The following is a 20,634-nucleotide window of genomic DNA, read 5'->3' as shown; positions in this document are numbered from 1 at the left end:
CTTTGTCAAGTGCTAATAGATTAGTGTTACTATAATTCTTACTGAATAACTGTTTTGTTGAATATAATTTTACTATTTTAAAGTTAAAACTTTCCTTTTTAATTAGACAAAAGTGGGGAGTGGGAATGCTGTGGGATAATGCTCTTGTACACTGTATAGATTTGGTTTAATAAAATGTTGATTGGCCAGTAGCCAGGCAGGAAGTATAGGTGGGACAACCAGACTAGGAGAATTCTGGAAAGAGGAAGGGCAGAGTAAGGGGTCACCAGCCAACACAGAGGAAGTAAGATGAGCATGTCAGACTGAGAAAAGGTACCAAACCACATGACTAAACATAGATAAGAATTATGGGTTAATTTAAGTATAAGAGCTAGTTAGAAATAAGGCTGTTACTGGCCGAGCATTTATAAGTAATACTAACCCTCTAAGTCAATTATTTGGGAAGTGGCTGCTGGGTATCTGGGTACAGGCAGGCAGGAGAGAAACTTCTACCTACTCTTAGCCCTCAATGTCTATACCACAGGCTTCTCTTCAATGCTTGGGAAGCTATGCAGAAGAGGAAGAAAGACTCTAAGAGCCAAGGTGGTGAGCAAGGAAACTACATTTTCCAGACACAATAGAGCTAAAGAACAGTGAACCCAGATATATGACAGCATGCACAAGACCCATACAAGTTCAAACCATACAAAATTACAACACAGACAAAGGGAAGTGGACACAATGTGTCACCTCTAACCAAGAAGGTATTTGCAATTGGAGAGGGACAATAGTTTTCTTCATTTGAGTGGCAATGGGTACATCTAACACATTCCAGGGCAGGTGGCATGCTTAGGAATAGTAAGCCAATGTAAAAGGACTCCATATTTTGTTGTATTTTATGTGTGTGTGTGTGTGTGTGTGTGTGTGTGTGTGTGTGTGTGTGTGTGAGAGAGAGAGAGAGAGAGAGAGAGAGAGAGAGAGAGAGAGAGAGAGATTTTTGTTTGGGCTTGGTTTTTTAATTTTTATTTATTTTATTTATTTTTTAAAATTACATTCATGATATTCATTACTTACACTCATGATATTAATCACATTTGTGGTATTCATAGATTACATTCGCAGTATTCACTCAATTATATATATATATATATATATATATGTTAATTTTTAATGTCAAATGTCATTTCTTGAAAGGGGTAGGAGGTCTTAAATACAGGCTTACAGCACAATGGGAGGACCCTGGAGGGCAGAAGTTCGCTACTGATGTTTTACAATCTTGCATCTAAGCTGTTAACGCCCAGTATTCAGGATACACAGACAAGGAACTTCCCTTAAGCATTCAGGAGGGTGGAACCTGGCAGGGAATTAGCATAGGGAGGATATCAAGGTCAAGGTCCACAAGCAAGGCAACAGTTACCCAAAACGGGGGCCAGGCCACACAGGTGCTCTGTCTTAGGTTGGTGAGTGCCCCCCAGGCATTACCTGTCTCTGAATACTCATTATCATACTGGCTCAATCATGTGTGAGCTGCATAGTTAATTGCTGCCAAAGATCTTAAAGTGGCACTGGGCTTGCAATCTGTGTGTTCGATGCAGAAAAGACCAACAGAGGTCCTATCTCACCCATAGCCAGTAGGCTAAAGGCAACTGAGTCATTCCCTTCCTTAATGAGGCCTGTCTGCCTCTGCGGGCCGCCATCGGGCCTGTCTGGGTTTGGTTTTTTTTTAAGAGAAAGAATATGAAATTGGGTGAGTAGTGGGGGAGGGAAAGAATATGAACAAAAATACAATATTATAATTTTTATAAAAAATTAAAACTGAGAAGTTGTTTAAATATGAAGCAAAATTTCAGTGGGAGAGACTTCTGTGTGTGAAATAGGAAACTTGAGGAATAGCAATAGCTGTGGCAAGTAATTGAGAAAAGTGCTAATTCTAGAAATAAGCATTAAAGAGATTTGAAAATTATTTACTTGTGATAAGAGCTCTTAAGTTTTGTAAAGAGCTGCTGGTACAGGTGGTGCTACTTAGCATAAAGTGAAATCTATTGCTGAATTGATGCTTCATTTTATATACATATTAACAAATCCAAATGGGAGATGGGCTCTTGAGGGACTGTTCCCCTCCCTGGGGAGCTACTGGAAGTTACAGTTGCTGGAGGAGAGTGTCTTAGTTTGGGTTTCTATTTCTATGAAAAAATATCATGACCAAATCAGCTTGGAAGGAAAGGTTTTATTTCATCTTACAATTCTCAAATCACATTCCATCACTGAGAGAAGTCAGGGCAGGAATTCAAGGCAGGACCCTGGATACAGGAACTAAAGCAGAGACCAGGGAAGAATGCTGCTTACTAGCTTGTGCACTGTGATGTGCATGCATGCGCACACACAGCACAAAATTTGGGGATTAGGTGGGAAGCAGAAAGAGTCCAGTTAGATGGGAGGTAGACAAGAGAAGATAATGAGAGGAGGCATGATTCAAGTACAATATACACATGAATGAAATCATAAAAATTTAATCAATACAATGGTCATTGGCTGACTGGAGTTAGTGAATTGACAGAAATATTGACTACTAAAACTGATAAACAATGAAAGACAAATACAAATGTTTAGTACAGCTAAAATACAATTCATTGTATAAGAGTAGAGTGGGCATATTTTCACACACACGCACACACACACACACAAATAAAAACAAAAACCTAAGGTATTGTCTTTTATGATTATCTCTGAAGGAACTACTAACAATTTTATTTCAAAGGAAGTAGCTTCATGCTCAAAATTTATAAATCCATTTGTAAATAAAATAAAATTGATATATAGAATCATGATGATAATGACTAATTTTGTGGGAGGGTAGTAAACATAATGGTGAGTTAAAATTTTTTTTTTTTTTTTTTTGGTTTTTTGAGACAGGGTTTCTCTGTGTAGCTTTGCGCCTTTCCTGGAACTCACTTGGTAGACCAGGCTGGCCTCGAACTCACAGAGATCCGCCTGCCTCTGCCTCCTGAGTGCTGGGATTAAAGGCGTGCGCCACCACCGCCCGGCCAAGTTAAAATATTTAAAAATGTTATTTGGGGGAGAGAAGCATAATCATAGCTAAATTTCCTATAAACCTTACAGTTGAAGATGAGGCCAAAATACTAACTAACTTTGGAATTGCACCATCCAATATTTTAGATAATAGCCCCAGGTAAGGATTTAAACACACATTTTTATTAGTTTAAAAATCCATAATACATAAAATTTAATTCCTTTACCTCTGACAAGTAAGCACTTAAAATATTTGGCTCTTGAACAGATCAGCCTTCCAAGATAGTGGTGGTCAACTGTGAGACACACAGCTAACCTAGTTCATTGCATATATATCCTGTAAATGGGTAGTAAAAAGATTAAAGCACAAAAGCAAATGAATGAAGAATATAATTCACACAAATTTAAATGCAAACATATAATACTTCGACATTACTATAAATCTGAAAGCAGGTAAAAATTACAGTGTTATAACAGTAAATATAAGTATGTAGTTAGGAAATATGTATACTCTATATAGTAACAACTCTACAAAAATGGATTAAAAAGTAAACAATTGAATTTTTATGAAAGAACTATAGGGGTCTTTTATTAAATTTTATCTAATTTCCATATTTTCTCCATTATGTGAATATTCTTTTTAAATTTTTTTTATTTTATGTATATATGGTGCCTGAGTGTGTTTCTATGCATCACATGTGTTCAGGAGCCCATGTATGACTGAATGGACATCAGATCCTCTGAACTGAAGTTACAGACAGTTGTGAGCTGCCATGTGAGGGCTAGGAACTGAACCCAGGTTCTCTGCAAGAGCAGTAAGCACTCTTAACCACTGAGCCATCTCTCCAGCCCCTATAAAAAATTCCTTAGTGAACAGAAAAATGTTATATTTAAGCTATATAAAATATTATAAAATTAGAGTAGAAATACTGCCTGGCCTTTGAAATATTTTCTGATGTCAGGGTTACATAGCTATTTCAAGAGAAAATTAAAATAATATGTAAAGTTGACATATGAGAGGCCTGCATATAATGTACACATATGTTCATATACTAATATAAGTAGAAAATGGACTTACATTAGTATCAAATACAAAGAAGACTTTGATGAGATGAAGGAAATCCTAATAACATGCTATTAGTATTTAAATTTTTTTAAAAGAACAATTATTACTGTGACTCCTTTTGTTTTCAAAAGTTGTATTTGAACTACTTTCAAGATGTGTGCTTATTTGTTTGTGAGTCCAGGGCCTTACATCTTCTACTGCTGTTAAAATAATTCCTGGAAAGGATTTAGGAAAAATAATAGTTCATACCTTATATAAAAGAAAATTCATTTCCCTGATGACTAAGGATGTTGAACAATTTTTAAAGTGTATTTCAGCTATTTGAGATTCTTCTGTTAAGAATTCTCTGTTTAGATCTGTATTCCATCTTTTAATTGGATTATTTGGTATTTTGATGTCTAGTTTCCTGAGCTCTTTAAATATTTTGGAGATCAGCCCTCTGTCAGATGTGGGGTTGGTGAAGATCTTTTCCCATTCTGTAGGCTGCTGTTTTGTCTTACTGACAGTGTCCTTTGCCTTATAGAAGGTTTTCAGTTTCAGGAGGTCCACCTTTTATTAATTGTTGATCTCAGTGTCTGTGCAAAATGACTCTGAATTACCATTATCTGTCAGAATGGTTAAGCTCAAAAACACTTATGACAGCTTATGTTGGAGAGGATGTGAAGTAAGGTGAACATTCCTCCACTGCTGGTGAAAGTGAAAATCAGTATGGCTGTTTCTCAGAAAAAAATGGGAATCAATATACCTCAAGACCCAGCTATACCAGTCTTGGGCATATACCCAAAGGATGCTCAATCATACCACAAAGACACTTGCTCAACTATGTTCATAGCAACATTATTCATAATAGCCAGAACATAGAAACAACCTAGATGCCCCTCAATCAAAGAATGAATAAGGAAAATGTGGTATATTTACACAATGGAATATTATTCCGCTGTAAAAAAAAAAAAAAAACCCACAAAAACAATGACCTCGTGAAATTTGCAGGCAAATGGCTGGAACTAGAAAAAAAACATTCTGAGTGAGGTAACCCAGACCCAGAAAGACAAACATGGCATGTACTCACTCATAAATGGATATTAGGAGTAAAGTACAGGAAAAACAACCTACAATCCACAGCCCCAGAGAGGCTAGATAACAAACAGGGCCCAAAGAGGGATGCATGGATTTCCCTGGGAAGGGAAAATAGAAGAGATTTCCTGGGCAAACTGGAGGCAAGGATGAGGAAATGGAGGGATGGGAACTGGAGGGAGTGGGTTGGGCAGGTTGGGAGCAGGAGGTGGGCTGGGGGCCAGACAGAGAGGAGAGTAAAGAAAGAGACACCTTGATGGTGGGGAGATGGCATTTCAAGGTTAGAGAGAAGCTTGGTGCCAGGGAAACTCCCAGGAATCCACAAGGATGACCCCAGCTATGACTCATAGCAATAGTGGAGAGGGTGCCTGAACTGGCCTTCTCCTGTAACCAGATTGGTGACTACCCTAATGTTCATCAGAGATACTCTATCCAGTAACTGATGGAAGCTGATGCAGAGATTCACAGCCAAGCACTGGACCAAGTTCCCAGAGTCCTCCTGAAGAAAGGGAGGAGGGATTGTATGAGCTAGGGGGGGGGGTCAAGGTTATGAAGGAGGAACCCACAGAGACAGCTGAGCTGAGCTCCTGGGAGCTCATGGACTCTGAACCTGATAAGAGCCTACATAGGACCAACCCAGGCCCTCTGCCTCTGTGTGACAGTTGTGTAGCTTGGTCTGTTTGTAAGGCTCTTAGCAATGAGATCAGCTTAGCTGGCTTTTGGGAACCTCTTCCCCAAGCTGGATTACCTCCACTAGCCTTGATGCAGGGGGAGGAGCTTGGTCCTACTTGATGTGCCCTGCTTTGTTCAAGCCTATGGGAGGCCTGCTCCTTTCTGAATGGAGGAGGAGTGGATGTTGAGGGTGGTGGATGGCAGTGTGTGAGGGGGAACGGGAGGAGAGGAGGGAGGGGAAACTGGTTGGTATGTAAAATAACTGAAAAATGTTAATTAAATAAAATTAAATTTTAAAAAAGAAAATTCATAAATTTTATATTTATAAACCATCATGAAGTTCCCATGCAGCTAATGGCTACCGAACATACTCCTTACCTATTTCAGCAAGTCAATGTTCTAATAATTGTTACAAATTAATATTTTTTAAAATTGAGTTTGTAGTTTTGTTTCTACGGTACTTAACTAGTATTTTGTATTTCCTTATGGCCTCTAAGTTTTAGGGCATGGATTATTACAAATTTTATTTTGTAGTTGACTAAGCAGATAAAATATGTATAGCTCTGATATAAAAACATCTTTGAAATAATTAATCCTGTTAATTACTACATAAGACATAGGTTTGTAGGATAACAGAACAATTAGGTCTGAGACTTTACAGTTCCTCTAAATGAGGGAGGAGCTTCCATCTCACAGTTGCAGCAGTTTCTTCATGAACACTTCCCAGCTCCTGTTCCTTCGAAAGTTCTAAAAATACCTAAACAGGAGACAAAGCAGGAAAATGATCACTGAGCTGTCCATTGTCCTCCAAACCAACAGGGAAGACACATGCTCCTTTCATGAAATTTATATTGATAACACAAAGTCAAACACGTTGACTCACTTTGTCCAGTGTGCACTGAGAGAGGCTGTATTCTTCCAGGTTAAAGCTATGCTTCACTAAAAAAAAAATAGATAAGTCAGTAAAAGACATGACCATAGAATTACAGTTTATTGTCAAGAAAATTTTCAAAGTCATATACATAAAAATGAATTATTAAAATGAATAAAAGATAAATTGAATAAATAAATGCAGGACAGAGCAATGCCATGAAGTATATATGAAGTTCACATAGGAGGAGTCATGTAGGGTTTCTACAGATTAAGTGCTGGGTTTGAAGGGTTTTAGTAAATTTTTTCAAATAGAGGTTGCATTAACAAAAAGTTAATGTAAATGCATATCAAATTCATCTTAGTACTGGGATTTTCTCATACTATATTTTGCTAATCTTTGCTATTTACTGTGTATATCTTTGGGAAATATGTATTTTCTTTGAGGACCACACCATTGATGAAAATGTTCTTACATATGATGAAGATTTCACTCCATACTCTGAGAGGACTCAATCAGAATTCCCTTCAGTGGTCATCTACATTATCAGGTCTCCACTGGGGACATCAGGAGATCAACATGACGCTGTCATCAGATTCAGATACTCACTTGTTTGAAGTTTACCACTTATATAGTGGGAATCTCCTATGTGAGAGGCACTCTTAGATGCCAGTCACAGAACAGTAAGGGGAAGAGACAAAACCCTTGGCCTTTGTGTGTTTCAGCAGGAGAAATGTGGGCATTATATTCATATGCATTTAAATGAATAATAAAATAAATGGTAAGTGAAACTATGGAGAAAAATCAAAACAAAACAAAAACTTACCACATGCTCTTTTTATATAATACCATTGAGGAAGTTATAATATTAATTTGATAATTTAGCAGAATCCTAAAAATGTGAAGAAGCAACAATCTAAATATTTAGAAAACATAATTTCAAAAAGAAGAATGAGTGAGTGCAGAGTCCCAGAGCAAGAGCATGTTTGACTGGCAACAGTTAGGAAGAGCCAAGAAGCCAGCTGTTAAGAATGGACACAAGCAGAGATTAATATGATCTCAAGCACAATGACACACTGTTCTGGGCACTTTAACTCCTTTACTCCTAATGACCTTGTAGAGAGGACACTGATAATGTCCATCACTATAGAGATAAGCTATATAAAAATGCAGGGATTGGGTAATTTTATCTAATGTCTCCCAGCTAGCAAGCAGAAGCACTGTGATGGAAATCCAGAAAGACTAGCTTCAGGGTTAGAGCATTTCAGCAAATTACACAATGATGATCTGCTTCTGGGAATGATCTATCTATCTGAGAGTAAGACAGACAAACAGATGGATAGGGTTAGTAGCAAGAGGAGTTCTGAGCAATCAAAGAATGACCTTAGCTGTCATTGAGTAACAGAAACTTAAGTCCATCAGCACAGATAGAACAATGTTGGTAAGTGGTTCCTATTGCTTTCACCTCATCAGTAATCTGAGCACATCAGTGAGGGAGGAGGTGGGATGTGGGGTAAGAAGAGTGAAGCAATCACTTAGGGTACTTGATATGAATGGAATATGAACACAGACAAGGCAGGCCATGGTCACGGTTTTTCCTGTGTTAATGTGGATGTGAAGGGAGAAGAGCTAAGCTCCACTGTGTTTCCTCTGCAGCTCCAGTCCCCACTGCAGATGAACCTCCTTCCAGAGAGCTGGATTCATCACCATTAGATTTCTTAAAATCAACACCCAGCAGGGCCTATTTTTAAAATGTATTGCACATCCACCCTTCATTAAATTATTCTCCAAGTCCTTTAAAAGTTTGTCCTTACCTGCTTCTAGTTTATGAAAGGCCTGAGACAGAGGATAAACATCTGTTATGGGTAGCTTGTAGGTCAACAAGGAGAAATACCTGGGAATAGGAACACATTGTATTCAACCTGTGTTTTAAGGTGGGAATGGTAAACATCAGAATAAATCTTTGTATCATCAACCATTTCTTTTTAAAAATAAAATTGGGCCAGGCGGTGGTGGTGCAGTCAGGTGGTGATGGCGCACGCCTTTAATCCCAGCACTCAGGGAGGCAGAGCCAGGTTGATCTCTTGAGTTCGAGACCAGCCTGGTCTACAGAGTGAAATCCAGGACAGGCACCAAAACTACACAGAGAAAGCCTGTCTCAAAAAATCAAAAGTAAATAAATAAGTTAGTAAATAAATTAATTAATTAATTAATTAAAATAAAATTGGCACAAGGTAATATATAGGTTAAACGTGAAACCAAATTATTTACCAATAAAAACTTGAAATAACTGAAGGGAACTGGATGTTGTAGACATCTCTAGTAACAGCAGAGTATTACTATTTATATTCTTACATGGCCCGTTTAACTCAAACTGTTTTCTTGTTAAAATAAAAATTCTAAACTACATCCTTAGACCAGTCCAAATTAGTCTAGAAAATAACTTCAAATGAGTTCAGTATTGTCACCCTAAAACTAACTCCTGGTCAGAGATCTGAAGCTGGGGAGAAGGCAGGACAGTTGTGGAAAGATTTCAAAGCCCTGGAGCCTCTAAGGAACATCCTGGTTTAGGACATTTTCCTTTCTGGTGCTGCTTCTGACAGCAACCTTTGCCACTGTCTCAGTTCACTCTCAGACCTCCAGGGCTGGCTGTCTTCAGACCAGACTCCCCTCTTCCTTTCTTATCATTCATAATATTCCCATATATATATATAACTTTAACTAGTGATACTGAAAGTTTAAGCGTAAGAGCAGGTTTTGGAATATACCTTAGATAATCATTACATTTATAGTGTGAAGATGAGAATAATAGTTTTGTGTCTTGTTTCTTTGATGTATTTACCCCTCTAATTTTAAATTCAGTTGCTGCTTTATCATCTTGTCCTGCTCCTAATAACACACACACACACACACACACACACACACACACACACACACACACGAAACAAGTGTACATATGCATACACTCCTTCAAAGTCTCCATTTTGAATCAAGAAAATTCTATTAAAGAAAGACCCTTCATTGTTGTTTGCTATTTTCTGGAGGAAGAGACACAGTTTCTGTGTAGTTTTCAAATGTCTTATCATCTGGAAGACTTAACACACCTCTTTTCGAGGTCCCTGACTATTACTGTGTTGCTCAATCAGCAATGTTGGCACAGAGCTAACAGAAACCACAGAATGTGGAAAAGCGTACATAGTTCCCCACCATTAATAGCTCTCTTCACCTTTCCTGATGTGCGGCCTGTGGGAACAGTTTCAGAATCTCCCCATGGACTAATGGCACTTGAGAAGTTTCATTCACTTTTAGTTCTAGAATGTAATCCATGCCAAACTTCTTTTTCAGGTGCTGGATTGAACCAATGCATCTATAAGTAGGAAGAACATGATGAGGGAAAAAAACAAACATTGTCATTCAATTTCTGTATTCTTAAATGTCAGAGATAGCAGAAATGGTGCCAGTGAGGAAGGCAAAGTGAAGGAACCAGCTGCTAACAGTGAGTTGCTCTTTCTACAGGCAATCCTAAATTAGGCTCTGGAAAGACACCCACCTCAGCCTTCCAGACACCATGATGGCCACTCGGTCACACAGAGCCTCAGCCTCAGCCAGGTCATGGGTAGTCAAGAGGACACCCTTCTCATTGTCTTTAACAGCTGCCTGGATTGCCTGCCTGGAGTGAGCAAAAATTAATAGAATGTATTTAAAACCAAAAGTAAAGAACAATAGGAAAGATAAAGAAACAGAGGGAAAATGTGTAGATAGAATACAGTTTACAAACCATATTCATGTATTCAGAAACACCAGGGAAATAAATGCTGACTACTGTTTTTTTAATACAGAGAATTTTTTTAAATATTTTAGGTATGTCCATGGTATTACAATTAAACTTTAAAAAGAAGCTTCCTTGTCTTTTACAAATGCTAACCAAAATAATGATGAATAAAAAGATTTGCTGCTTCATACTTCCTTTAATAGAAGCTGCAAAAGGAAATGGGTTGAGAAATAGAAATAGATGAAAAGAAAGTTGGCCTTCTAGTGACAATGACTAGAACTGAGTGATAGGTATAATGGAGTCATAAATAAGTCTTTCAACACTTGCATTAAATAGTGATAACAAAGGTTTATTTTAAATGGGAGAGAATACTGGATAATCATGAATATGAAATTAAATCAGGGGTTTTTATTAGTCAAAAGGGTGATTCACATGCAAGAAATGGGAAAATACTAAACTGATATAAGTTGGATAAGTAAATTTGGCAGATGTGGAAACAAAGAAATTAGGTCAGTAAGATGAGGGTCTTTAGGAAAACAGTCTAAGCAGTAAAATAAATTGTTACAGAATTCTCAGTAATTAAAATACAAAATTAAAAGTATTATTAAGCCCCAAACTGCAGAACGTGGAGCATTTTGGATCATCTACTTATTAAACATTTGCTTTCCTAATAACATGAACTATCTCTGTAGATAGAGTTTGTGTCTTGAGTGTCACCTAAAGGTCCATGTGCTAAGGTATTGGTCCCCAGATGGTTCCGTTAGGGGGTGATAGAATCTTTGAGTTGAGGTCTAGGTGGATGCTTTCAGGACATCAGAGCCTCTGTAGGGGATTCTGGTGCCTCAGTGCCTTTCTCATGCTCTTGCTCCTTGACTTATAAAATGACCAGAGCTATCATGTGTTCCTGCCATGGCATGCTACCTGACCACAGCCCCAGAGCAACAAAGTCAACCAAATATGGACTTAAAGCCCCAAAATTCCAAGCCCAAACAAATCTTTCCTCTTGGTAAGTTGATCGCCTGAAATATTTGCTACAATAGCAGCTGATATGATGTTAGTACATACCAGTTTTGTATCGCTATGATAAAATACCTGGTATAATCAACTCAAATGGAGAAGTTTATTTTGCATTTAAATTTCAGATATTCTAAGGCATGGTTGACTAGATCCATTGCATTGAACCTGTGGGAAGGCAGAACACCATGGTAGTGAATGCCACAGGGGAAATACGACTGTTTTCTTCAGGACCAGAGGCCCAATGTCTTCTTCAAGGTCATCTTAGCTTCCCCTACACTAGGCTCCACCTCCTAAGGGTGCTAGCTAGCACCTCTCAGTAGCAGTATTGTCTGAGGAGCAAACCTTCAACATATTGGCCTTTAAAGAACATTTATTGCCCAAGCTATAGCCCCTAACTAATACAATTTCCACTGAATCAGGAACCAGTGGATTTGTTGCAGTTTTTCATGTTTACCACTGTGGGTCTGGGACCTATAAGAATGCTCACCACATTTGCTGCTTCCCAGACACATCTAAGCCTGTAGAGGGTTCATCCAGAATCAGGACAGATGAATTTCCCAGGATGCTCAGCACAAAGCACAGCTGCAATGCAGGAAAAAAAAATGTCCCCTGTTTGCTTCCATAACACATAAGCCCTCAAAAGAACAATGGACACCGCACATACCTTTCTAGTGTCTCCTGCAGATAGTTTCTGCACCAGGACATTCAGCTGGTCATGTAGTTTAAAAGCATTCACTAATCTGATAGAAAATAAGATGGAAATATCACACTAAGAGAGAACTTAAAGAAAAAGAAATCACCCATAATTATAAAAATATTGGAGAGAAGCATAGCACTACTGTTCTCCAAATTCGAATCATGATAAAAAGTTGTTTCATTTTTTGCCTCCTGAAATAGTTTTTTCATTATAATTCTGAATGAGAAACTAAACTGATGTTTATTCCAATTTCTCACTAGAAACCTGAAAACGGTGATTATTCATGAGAATAGACTTACTCATTCTTTGTCAACTAATTTATTCAATGATTTTTAAGTTCCCACATGGAGTATGTGGAGAGTCAGGTGTTGTCTCTCATTTCGGTTTGACCACCAATGCTCTGAAAAGGTAGAAATGCCTTTCCACTCCTGTTCCTCATTAGTAAATTCATTGTGAGTAGTACCTCCCCACCTCTTGACAAAAAGGGAGGACACAGCCCTTCTGCTGTACCTTGAAATGGCGATGACAGCATCTTCCTTCCTCAGCCCTTTAACTGCAGCATACAGCTCCAGGTGCTCTTTCACTGTCAGGATGGGCCACAGCACGTTCTCCTGGGGACAGTATCCAAACTTGACTGTGCCATCACCATGGAAACCCACAGCTGAGCTAAATCCTTTCAGTTCCACCTAGAAGAAGAAGCAGCTTCACTGATGGTATGTGAGGCCTTTTCTCCATACAATCTAGAAACTGCCATGCAGCTGGTAAACACCTGAACTATTAAAAGAGCAAGAACATGTCACAGAAGGTGATCCATTTGTATCACAGAAAACAATGAAATCTGCTAATATATGAGCATTATTTCACATGTGTGTAGGGTGGCAAAGATGGACAAATTCAGGCGGTACCTAAGAGCCTGTGGTGTATAACAGGTACTTGGCTCCTGGTAACATTCCAATTCCTATTATAAACTTTTAAATACCATACAAAACAATAAAAGGAAAAATATGTATATCCAAAATATCAATAAAAGTCTTACAAATATATAACCTATATTTATTATGACTAATTTTTTGGAAATGGAAATTTCTTAATTTTTTATTACCTCTCCAGCTGCTGGCTTTGTGATCCCAGCTATCATTCTAATAGAGGAACTTTTACCAGCACCATTGGGTCCTAACAATCCCAAAATTTCACCTGAAAGAAAGAATAAGATTATCAATTTGGGAAATGAAATACAGGTTTATAGTTTTTCAGTGAAATCTTGAGAGGTCTTTAGAATTCTTAAATAGAGTAATTCTAACTTAAAATATACACAATATATGTCAAGAAAACATATTAATTTTATCATTTAAATTTTATTAAAAGCATATTAATTTCACATTGACACATCAGCACCCCCCCCCAAGATTTTCTATTTCCATTATTTCCCATAGTGCGTGTGTACCTGTGTGTCCATGCAAAAGATTTCTAGACCTTAGAAGGCTGGAACACTATTCTTATACCAAAAATAAATCACATGTACCCAAACTACCATGATATTTCATCTGTACTTATGTAAATCGCCCCTTCTAAAATTCAAACACAAATATCAGTATGCAATTCTATACAGAATGGGAACGGTGTGCTAACAAGCTTCTAATGACGTTCTACTAGCCTGGTGCAAACTGCGTCATTCTTGTTGCTTTAAGGGACTGTGCCTAGTCAAACCCTGCTTGACTTCATGCCTCCCTCCCACACACAGATGCATCTGCTGGCCTCTTTGCTTTAAACTCAACCAATCCAAATGTGCCATTGTATCTAAATCTTTGCCATTGCTGTGTCGATCTTCTTGTCACATAGATATTGACTTAAATGTCATTGTTCGAGTAAAGCCTTCCCTTGTTCTAATCAAACACAGTTCCGTGTCACTCATATTTCACAAGGTTCAGTGCTCCACATAGAATTTATGTAATATTTGATATTTTATTGACAAGTTATTTTTATGGACTCCTTAGAATGCAAAATCCACAAGGGCAGAAAGTTTCCTGATTTTCCCTAGAATAGTCCCTTACAACTAAAAAAAAAAATCTACATTGAACAAATGAAGGCATTAAGGCTATAGCAAGTGAAATTATGCCTTATGTTCATTCCTAAAAATAAATGGTTAATGGCTTTCTGTGTGCACACCTGTCGTCCAATCTACTCAAAAGGCTGAGGCAAGAGGATCACAAGTTCAAGACCTGCCTGAACTAGAGAGTAGGTTCAAAAGTTTATCCTTGGCAACTTAGTGAGATTCTGCCTCAATACAAGAAGTAAGAGGAAGCTAAGAATGCCACACAGTGGTAGAATACTTGCCTGACACACATGAGGCTCTGGGTTCTATTCTCCAATACTACAAAAGTCAATTAGTCAAAAAACTTTAAACAATAAATTTAAGAAGTGGTTGTTCCAAACCTTTATTAACACAAAAAGAGATGTTTCTTGCTGCTACTTTCTTTGTCCTCTTTGAAAAGCAATTTTTCTTCTGTCCTGCATACTCTTTGTGCAGACCATTGGCAATTATGACTGGTCTCTAGAAGAGATAGAAATGAGGTTTTCCTCTAAATTCCAGAGGTGTTATGTTCTTTTATTCTCATGACATTTACCACAAATCAAATCATGCTCTGAGTTGAGAGTAATCATTACAATTGCTACCAATATAAGACACATTCATTAATTTACAGTGTCTCTGGCTTCCAAACACACTAGGGAAGTACTTGGACACCATGGAAGACAACTCACCATTTTGGCGGAAGGGAATTGACTGCATTGGAGAATATAGCACCTGCCTAGCATTCATGAAGCATGGTTAACTCTCCTGGTCTCTATTAAGCATTTTACCTCAAATATTATATTCTTCAACTTATAGGGTCTTGCTTTGTTCTAAAATTGTAATTCTAGTTGGGTTTCTCTCTGTAGACCAGGCTGGCCTTGAACGCACAGAGCTCCTCCTGCCTCTGCCTCCCAAGTTCTGGGATTAAAGGCATGTACCACCACTGCCCAGCAAAATCATTGTGTTTTAATTTCATTTAATTTCCAGAACCTTCTAGGGTAACTGCATATTTAGGGATGTAGTAAATGTCACACTTTCAAAGTTAAAATCAACATATCAAGCTTTTCTCTGAACAGTTCTTGTATGCTTTCAGTAGCATCTATGCTTTCAAACCTCATTTGAGTTTGAAGTGCTCAAGGCAGCCGATGTCCTTATTCTTTCTGCTTGAACATCTTCGTCTTCATCTTCACCTCTACGTTCCTCTGGATTTAGTTGACCATTTAGACTTTGTGGAGATATCCTGTGGAAAACAGTTGAGTTGCACATTGTTTTCTAGTTGCTAAAACTTAGTTTCCTGGTGATTTTACCCGTTTTCTTTTTTCTAATAGACTGGTGGCGATTGTCACTATTCGTGTGACTTCAGAACCCCTCCCTCGGTGTTGTTGCTATCCTTCCAGCACCTTTGACCTTTGAAGCCAGGACTTATCAGCAATATCATCAAGTATTGCCCCTCCCCTCCTAAAATTCAAGTCACTTTTACTGCCAATGGTCACTACAGACCCACCCTAGTCACATCAGATATTTGTTTCAACACCTTTTGCCACTCACACTTTCCACAGCCCACATGTAAAATTCCATCAATTCAGTTGTAAATTATTATCTCTTCTTTCTACCTCTTCTATGCGAGGCTGAATATCACCTTTTATGGGAGAATGATAGCATACTTGGAAAATCTTTACATATTTGAGAAATTTAAATAGCTCTCTACTGGTTAATGGCAGGTTTTATTTCTTGACAGTAAGCCAGATATCCATGGGCTATAATGCCAATCATTATATCACTTGCATTGTAAACAGCAATCCCTATCAACAAATTGGTAGTGCAGCCACCACAATAGGAATATTAAACTATGATCTTATATACAAGATTAAATGTTATCCTAACCTGAAAATGGGATCTTTCTGTATTACATTCTTCCCACATTTAAGTTCCAGGCATCTCAGAACAAAAATGAACAGCAAAGCATGAAAGTATGGCTAGAAGCAAACAAAAAGTTTTGTTGAGACATAAGTTAACCAAGTTACTTAATTGTTACTTCTCATAATGCAACTGGTTCTCTCTGCTGTGTTATGCCCATCCAGACCCATGTCATTGCTCTTTCTCAGCTTGCAATGCATTTCCACATGGTTTCCATGTATTCCTCTTGTCCTACACATATACTTTCATCACAGAAATTGTAGTTATGCTTTCCACAGCTATGTTTGATCATCGTGCTTTGATTCAAACCATCCAATGATTTCTTAACCACTGAAATTTGCATCAAAATCCTTGGGGTTGTCTAGAACCCCATGTGGACCCTATTCTGCTTATCTCACACTTTACCACATTACTTGTATGCTTCTATCTGAATAAGCTCCCTCTTTCTCCTAGAGGATCCTGACAAAAGACAGGGCCACTCTTGCTAGTGCCGATTAGAATGTCATTTGAGTCCTTCCTGACTATCTGTGGGGTGGTTGGAATGAGATTGATTGTCTAGGCTCATATCTTTAAATGACTGGTCCCCAGTTAATGGAACTGTTTGGGAAGGATTAGGGGGTTTGGCCATATTGGCAGAGGTATGTCACTGAGGGTGGACTTGAGATTTCAAGAGCCCACAAACCCACATCATTCCAAGTTAGCATTTTTTCTCTTCCTTGTGCTTGTGGATCTGATGTTGCTTTCAGCTACTGCTCCAGTACAATGCCTGCCCACATGCTACCATGCTCCTTGCCATGATGGTCATAGACTCACCCTCTGAAACTGTAAGTCTCTACTAAATGCATTCTTCTATAATTTGCATTGGTCATGGTATCTCTTTACAGCAGCAGACAGTAACTTAAACACTTTTCCAACTAACACAGTATTTACTATTTACTTAGCTTATCTGTATACTTCTTCTAGAATATAAGCCCCATGAGGGCAGGGACTTGGTGTCTACTGTTTTGCCAAGAGCATCAAGGGAAGATAGTTTGGAAAGGCAGTAGCTTTCCTCATCCTTAAGTCTAAAATAATAATTTTCCCATTCACTTATATTCAATTTTTGGCTTATATTCATAATTAAGAAAATTTACATTGCATCTCATTTTTTTACACTTTTACATTTGGAGGTAGGATGGTGAAAAGACTAAACAAACCAAAATGGATACTATATTGAATTGTTAACTTATCATATATATGCACACAAAACTTACTCTAAAAGTAAATCTGTGTCTGAAAGTCATTGCTTTATCTAAAACAATGTTTACAAAACTTTCAGAGATAGCACACTTCAGACAAGACCATAGAGTTATAGTAAAGAACTTCTATTCTAAGGGATATGTAGTGAGAAAAAATTCTTACTATTAGGCACAACAGATAATCAGCCCCAGATAAACCATATTTGATTTCTCCAAATTCTTCATAGTGCTGGTGGGTTCTCTGAAAAGAAAAAAAAGGCTAAATACATTTTCTTCACAATTTACATTTAAATAATATGTACTTTGCATACTGACTATTTTGTTCATTAAACTCAGTTATGTTTATCATAAATTTTCTATTTATCAAATTATACAGCTTAAGAAGAAATCATCTTTCTGACCATCCACAGATATATGTGCCTGAAAAGTAGAAAACACATCACCAATGGGCTGTGAAAAGAACCCCACGGCTGTTCTTTTTAGGGACGAAATGTAGTGGCACATGAGAAAAATTTCAGACAGAAGTAAAAACCAGTTTGCAGAGTCTGTGGTCCCGTAAGCCTTGCTTGAACAGGGTTCTTCCTTCAGAGAATTATCCATCTGGTGAGTTGACACCTGAACTATCAATTGTCATGTTCTGTTTATCCTTGTTGCCTCTGGTAAAGCCATTGCTACCAGTAGCTCTCAGTATCAGGTATCTCTAATTACTAGCACAGTGACTAGCACAGAATGACATATGCTTTTAAATAGTTGAAGAATATTGTGTATGAACTTATCCTTGGCAATTAATAAACACCCATTGAAATAGGAAGTTCTATTACATTCTGGCTTTAGCTTCTAACAGCATTCAACCATGCCTAGATTTTGCAGAGTGCCTAAGGCACAACTTTTTAATGGTGTTATGGAAGTTTATTTTCATGTTATAAATTGTACCTACTCTAAGTCTGCAGACTCAGGACTTTTTTAATAGTGTGTGTAAGCATCACCACAATGCAACTTCAGAGCACTCCAGTCATTGCAAAGTAATCCCTCATGTCTGCTTTCACTCCCCAAGCCCACTAACCCACTTTCTACCTCTGTAGATCTTCACAGAGCAAGTAGACTACATATTCAATTTTTATGGAACAGCTAATGACATTTCTTACCATATCCAAAACAATCAGGAATGTAGTCAATGAGAATGAAGGCACTATTGTCATGAGGGTAATTAACAGTGTTTCGCTGAAGCCAAAATTCAAAAGCATGTCAAATATGATGATAACGACCTATAGGGCAAGTTCAAGAATACTACATCAAATGACAAATTCCACAATTTCCCATATAATGGTACAAATATGTAACAATTCCCTTTCTGAGACAAAAAGGGGAATGGTTTTGCTAAAAAGAATATACAGAAATGTTATCTCCCCAATACAAAATTAATTTTTATAACACATGTTAATTATATGTATTGTATGTTCGGTATGACCTTCCTTCCATAGGGTCACTGAGCACTGAACACAGAGCCTCCTGCATGATAAACATGTACTATACCACTAAGCAGCACTTCTGGCCAGTGTGATATTTGAATACATGCATACAGCATGCACCAATCAAACCAGGGTAATTAGCATTTCCCTCACCTTATCTTTTATATTTACAACCTCTGAGTTAATCTTTTCTAGATACCCAGTGTGTGTGTGTGTGTGTGTGTGTGTGTATGTGTTTAATACCATGTGCACATGCTCATGTTCATTCCATTGTGCCATTGACTAACTCTGTTTGGGAATTTAACACCCAATCTTGGTTTATCAGCTCTCCATCTCCCACTGTTCCCAATGCCTAATGACTACTATTCTACAATTGTAATCACTTTTCTTTGCTTTCACATTGAAGGAAGAACGTGTGCTGTTTGTGTTTTGTTTCTGGTTTCACCCAATATAACATCTTCAATACTACCCATTTTTCTGAAAAGGACAGGACTTCAACCTGTGGCTACATAATATTTCCTTGCATTTTTATGTGACATTTTCTCTACATGGTCAGCTGTCAATTGGCACTTAAAGGTGAAGCCATGTGTTTGCTGTTGTGAATAGTGACACATTAAGCACAGAATGCAGCTATTTCTTTGATATTCTGATTTAAATTCCTTAATATTCACACCAAAAAGTGAGGAGCCTCTATGCTATATACTCTGTTCTGAATGTATTGATTTACACCTCCTCAACAGGGTACGCATGAGCTTTCCTTTACTCGGAATGTTTGCCAACATGTTACTTCTTGGGTTTGTTTGTTTGTTTTTTTAATAAAATAAACGTTATAATTTGCTTTTTCCTGGTGGGTAATGATACCAAATATTTCAAAATATACTTGCCATCCATTTCCATTTTTTTGATTATTTATTCAGATCACTTGCTCATTTTAAATTAGATCTTATGTTCTTGTCACTCATTGAATTATGTTAGTTCCTTATATAGTCTGGCTATTAGCCATTTGTCTTTTAGGATGTGACTCCAAAAATACAGGAAACAAAAGCAAAAAAATAGACAAATGGAATTCTGTAACCTCAAAGCAAAGGGGGCTATCAACAGAGTAAAGAGATGACAAGATGGATACAATGTCTGGTGTTTTTAGATAACTACTCAGTATTAGTGAAATCATGGTTGTTAGAAGAGAATCTACAACCACTACTTTACTAAACCTGCATACTTCCTAACAACTATCTCTCCTTATACCCACATATAAGTAGAGTCTTTACTTATTTAGGAAATTTCTCTTTTCAACAGATGGAAATTATTACAGAAAAAAACACAACTAATCAAAATGCAGAGTTGTGGAGACCCATCCCAACAAATATATCTATCTATATAACACTCCTGTATCTATGGCTCCAGGAACATTGTGGAAGAGGGGAGTGGGAAGATTCTAAGAGCCAAAGGGTCAGAGACTTCGCTGTGAGATTGTTTCACCTAGAAACATCAGAAGCTATGCCCATAAAGTTTCACCACCCAAATGTGAGCTGAACAAGCATGGCACCAACTAACATGCCAAACTAGACAGGATAAAACCCACAAGCCCTCAACCCTACACAAAGAACTACAGGCAACTGAGTGAAGCTAGGAGCATGAGAGGTGGCCTTCCCCAGGTAAGAGCACACTGACCAGCTTTCCAGTGATAGCCCTAAAACGATATGTACAAGTAACAGTATATGGACTAAACAAGTTATATTTAAAAATACATGTGTAAATACA

The 20,634-nt window shown here is 37.7% G+C and overlaps 1 protein-coding gene across 2 annotated transcripts in view; it reads right to left on the bottom strand.

Annotated features, from left to right (window-relative positions):
* Positions 1 to 6,320: 6,320 nt before the first annotated feature.
* The window catches only part of Abca6 (ATP binding cassette subfamily A member 6), a 66,763-nt gene continuing 52,449 nt past the window's right edge, over positions 6,321 to 20,634 (bottom strand). For both annotated transcript variants that reach the window (XM_028865272.2, XM_037201202.1), the window contains 14 exons: positions 18,550 to 18,669; positions 17,568 to 17,645; positions 16,134 to 16,225; positions 15,363 to 15,489; positions 14,612 to 14,729; positions 13,281 to 13,372; positions 12,689 to 12,864; positions 12,146 to 12,221; positions 11,969 to 12,063; positions 10,243 to 10,362; positions 9,919 to 10,059; positions 8,507 to 8,586; positions 6,705 to 6,760; positions 6,321 to 6,578 (listed from right to left, as the gene is read on the bottom strand). In XM_028865272.2, coding sequence (XP_028721105.1) covers positions 6,477 to 6,578; positions 6,705 to 6,760; positions 8,507 to 8,586; positions 9,919 to 10,059; positions 10,243 to 10,362; positions 11,969 to 12,063; positions 12,146 to 12,221; positions 12,689 to 12,864; positions 13,281 to 13,372; positions 14,612 to 14,729; positions 15,363 to 15,489; positions 16,134 to 16,225; positions 17,568 to 17,645; positions 18,550 to 18,669 — 1,473 coding nt within the window. In that variant the 3' untranslated portion in view covers positions 6,321 to 6,476. The remainder of the gene's footprint in view (positions 6,579 to 6,704; positions 6,761 to 8,506; positions 8,587 to 9,918; positions 10,060 to 10,242; positions 10,363 to 11,968; positions 12,064 to 12,145; positions 12,222 to 12,688; positions 12,865 to 13,280; positions 13,373 to 14,611; positions 14,730 to 15,362; positions 15,490 to 16,133; positions 16,226 to 17,567; positions 17,646 to 18,549; positions 18,670 to 20,634) is intronic.

This window comes from Peromyscus leucopus, chromosome 8b (genome assembly GCF_004664715.2).
Source record: "Peromyscus leucopus breed LL Stock chromosome 8b, UCI_PerLeu_2.1, whole genome shotgun sequence".
Lineage (NCBI taxonomy): Eukaryota > Metazoa > Chordata > Mammalia > Rodentia > Cricetidae > Peromyscus > Peromyscus leucopus.
The sequence above is the reverse complement of the archived record's forward strand: the minus strand, read 5'-3'. Positions and strand labels throughout refer to the sequence as shown.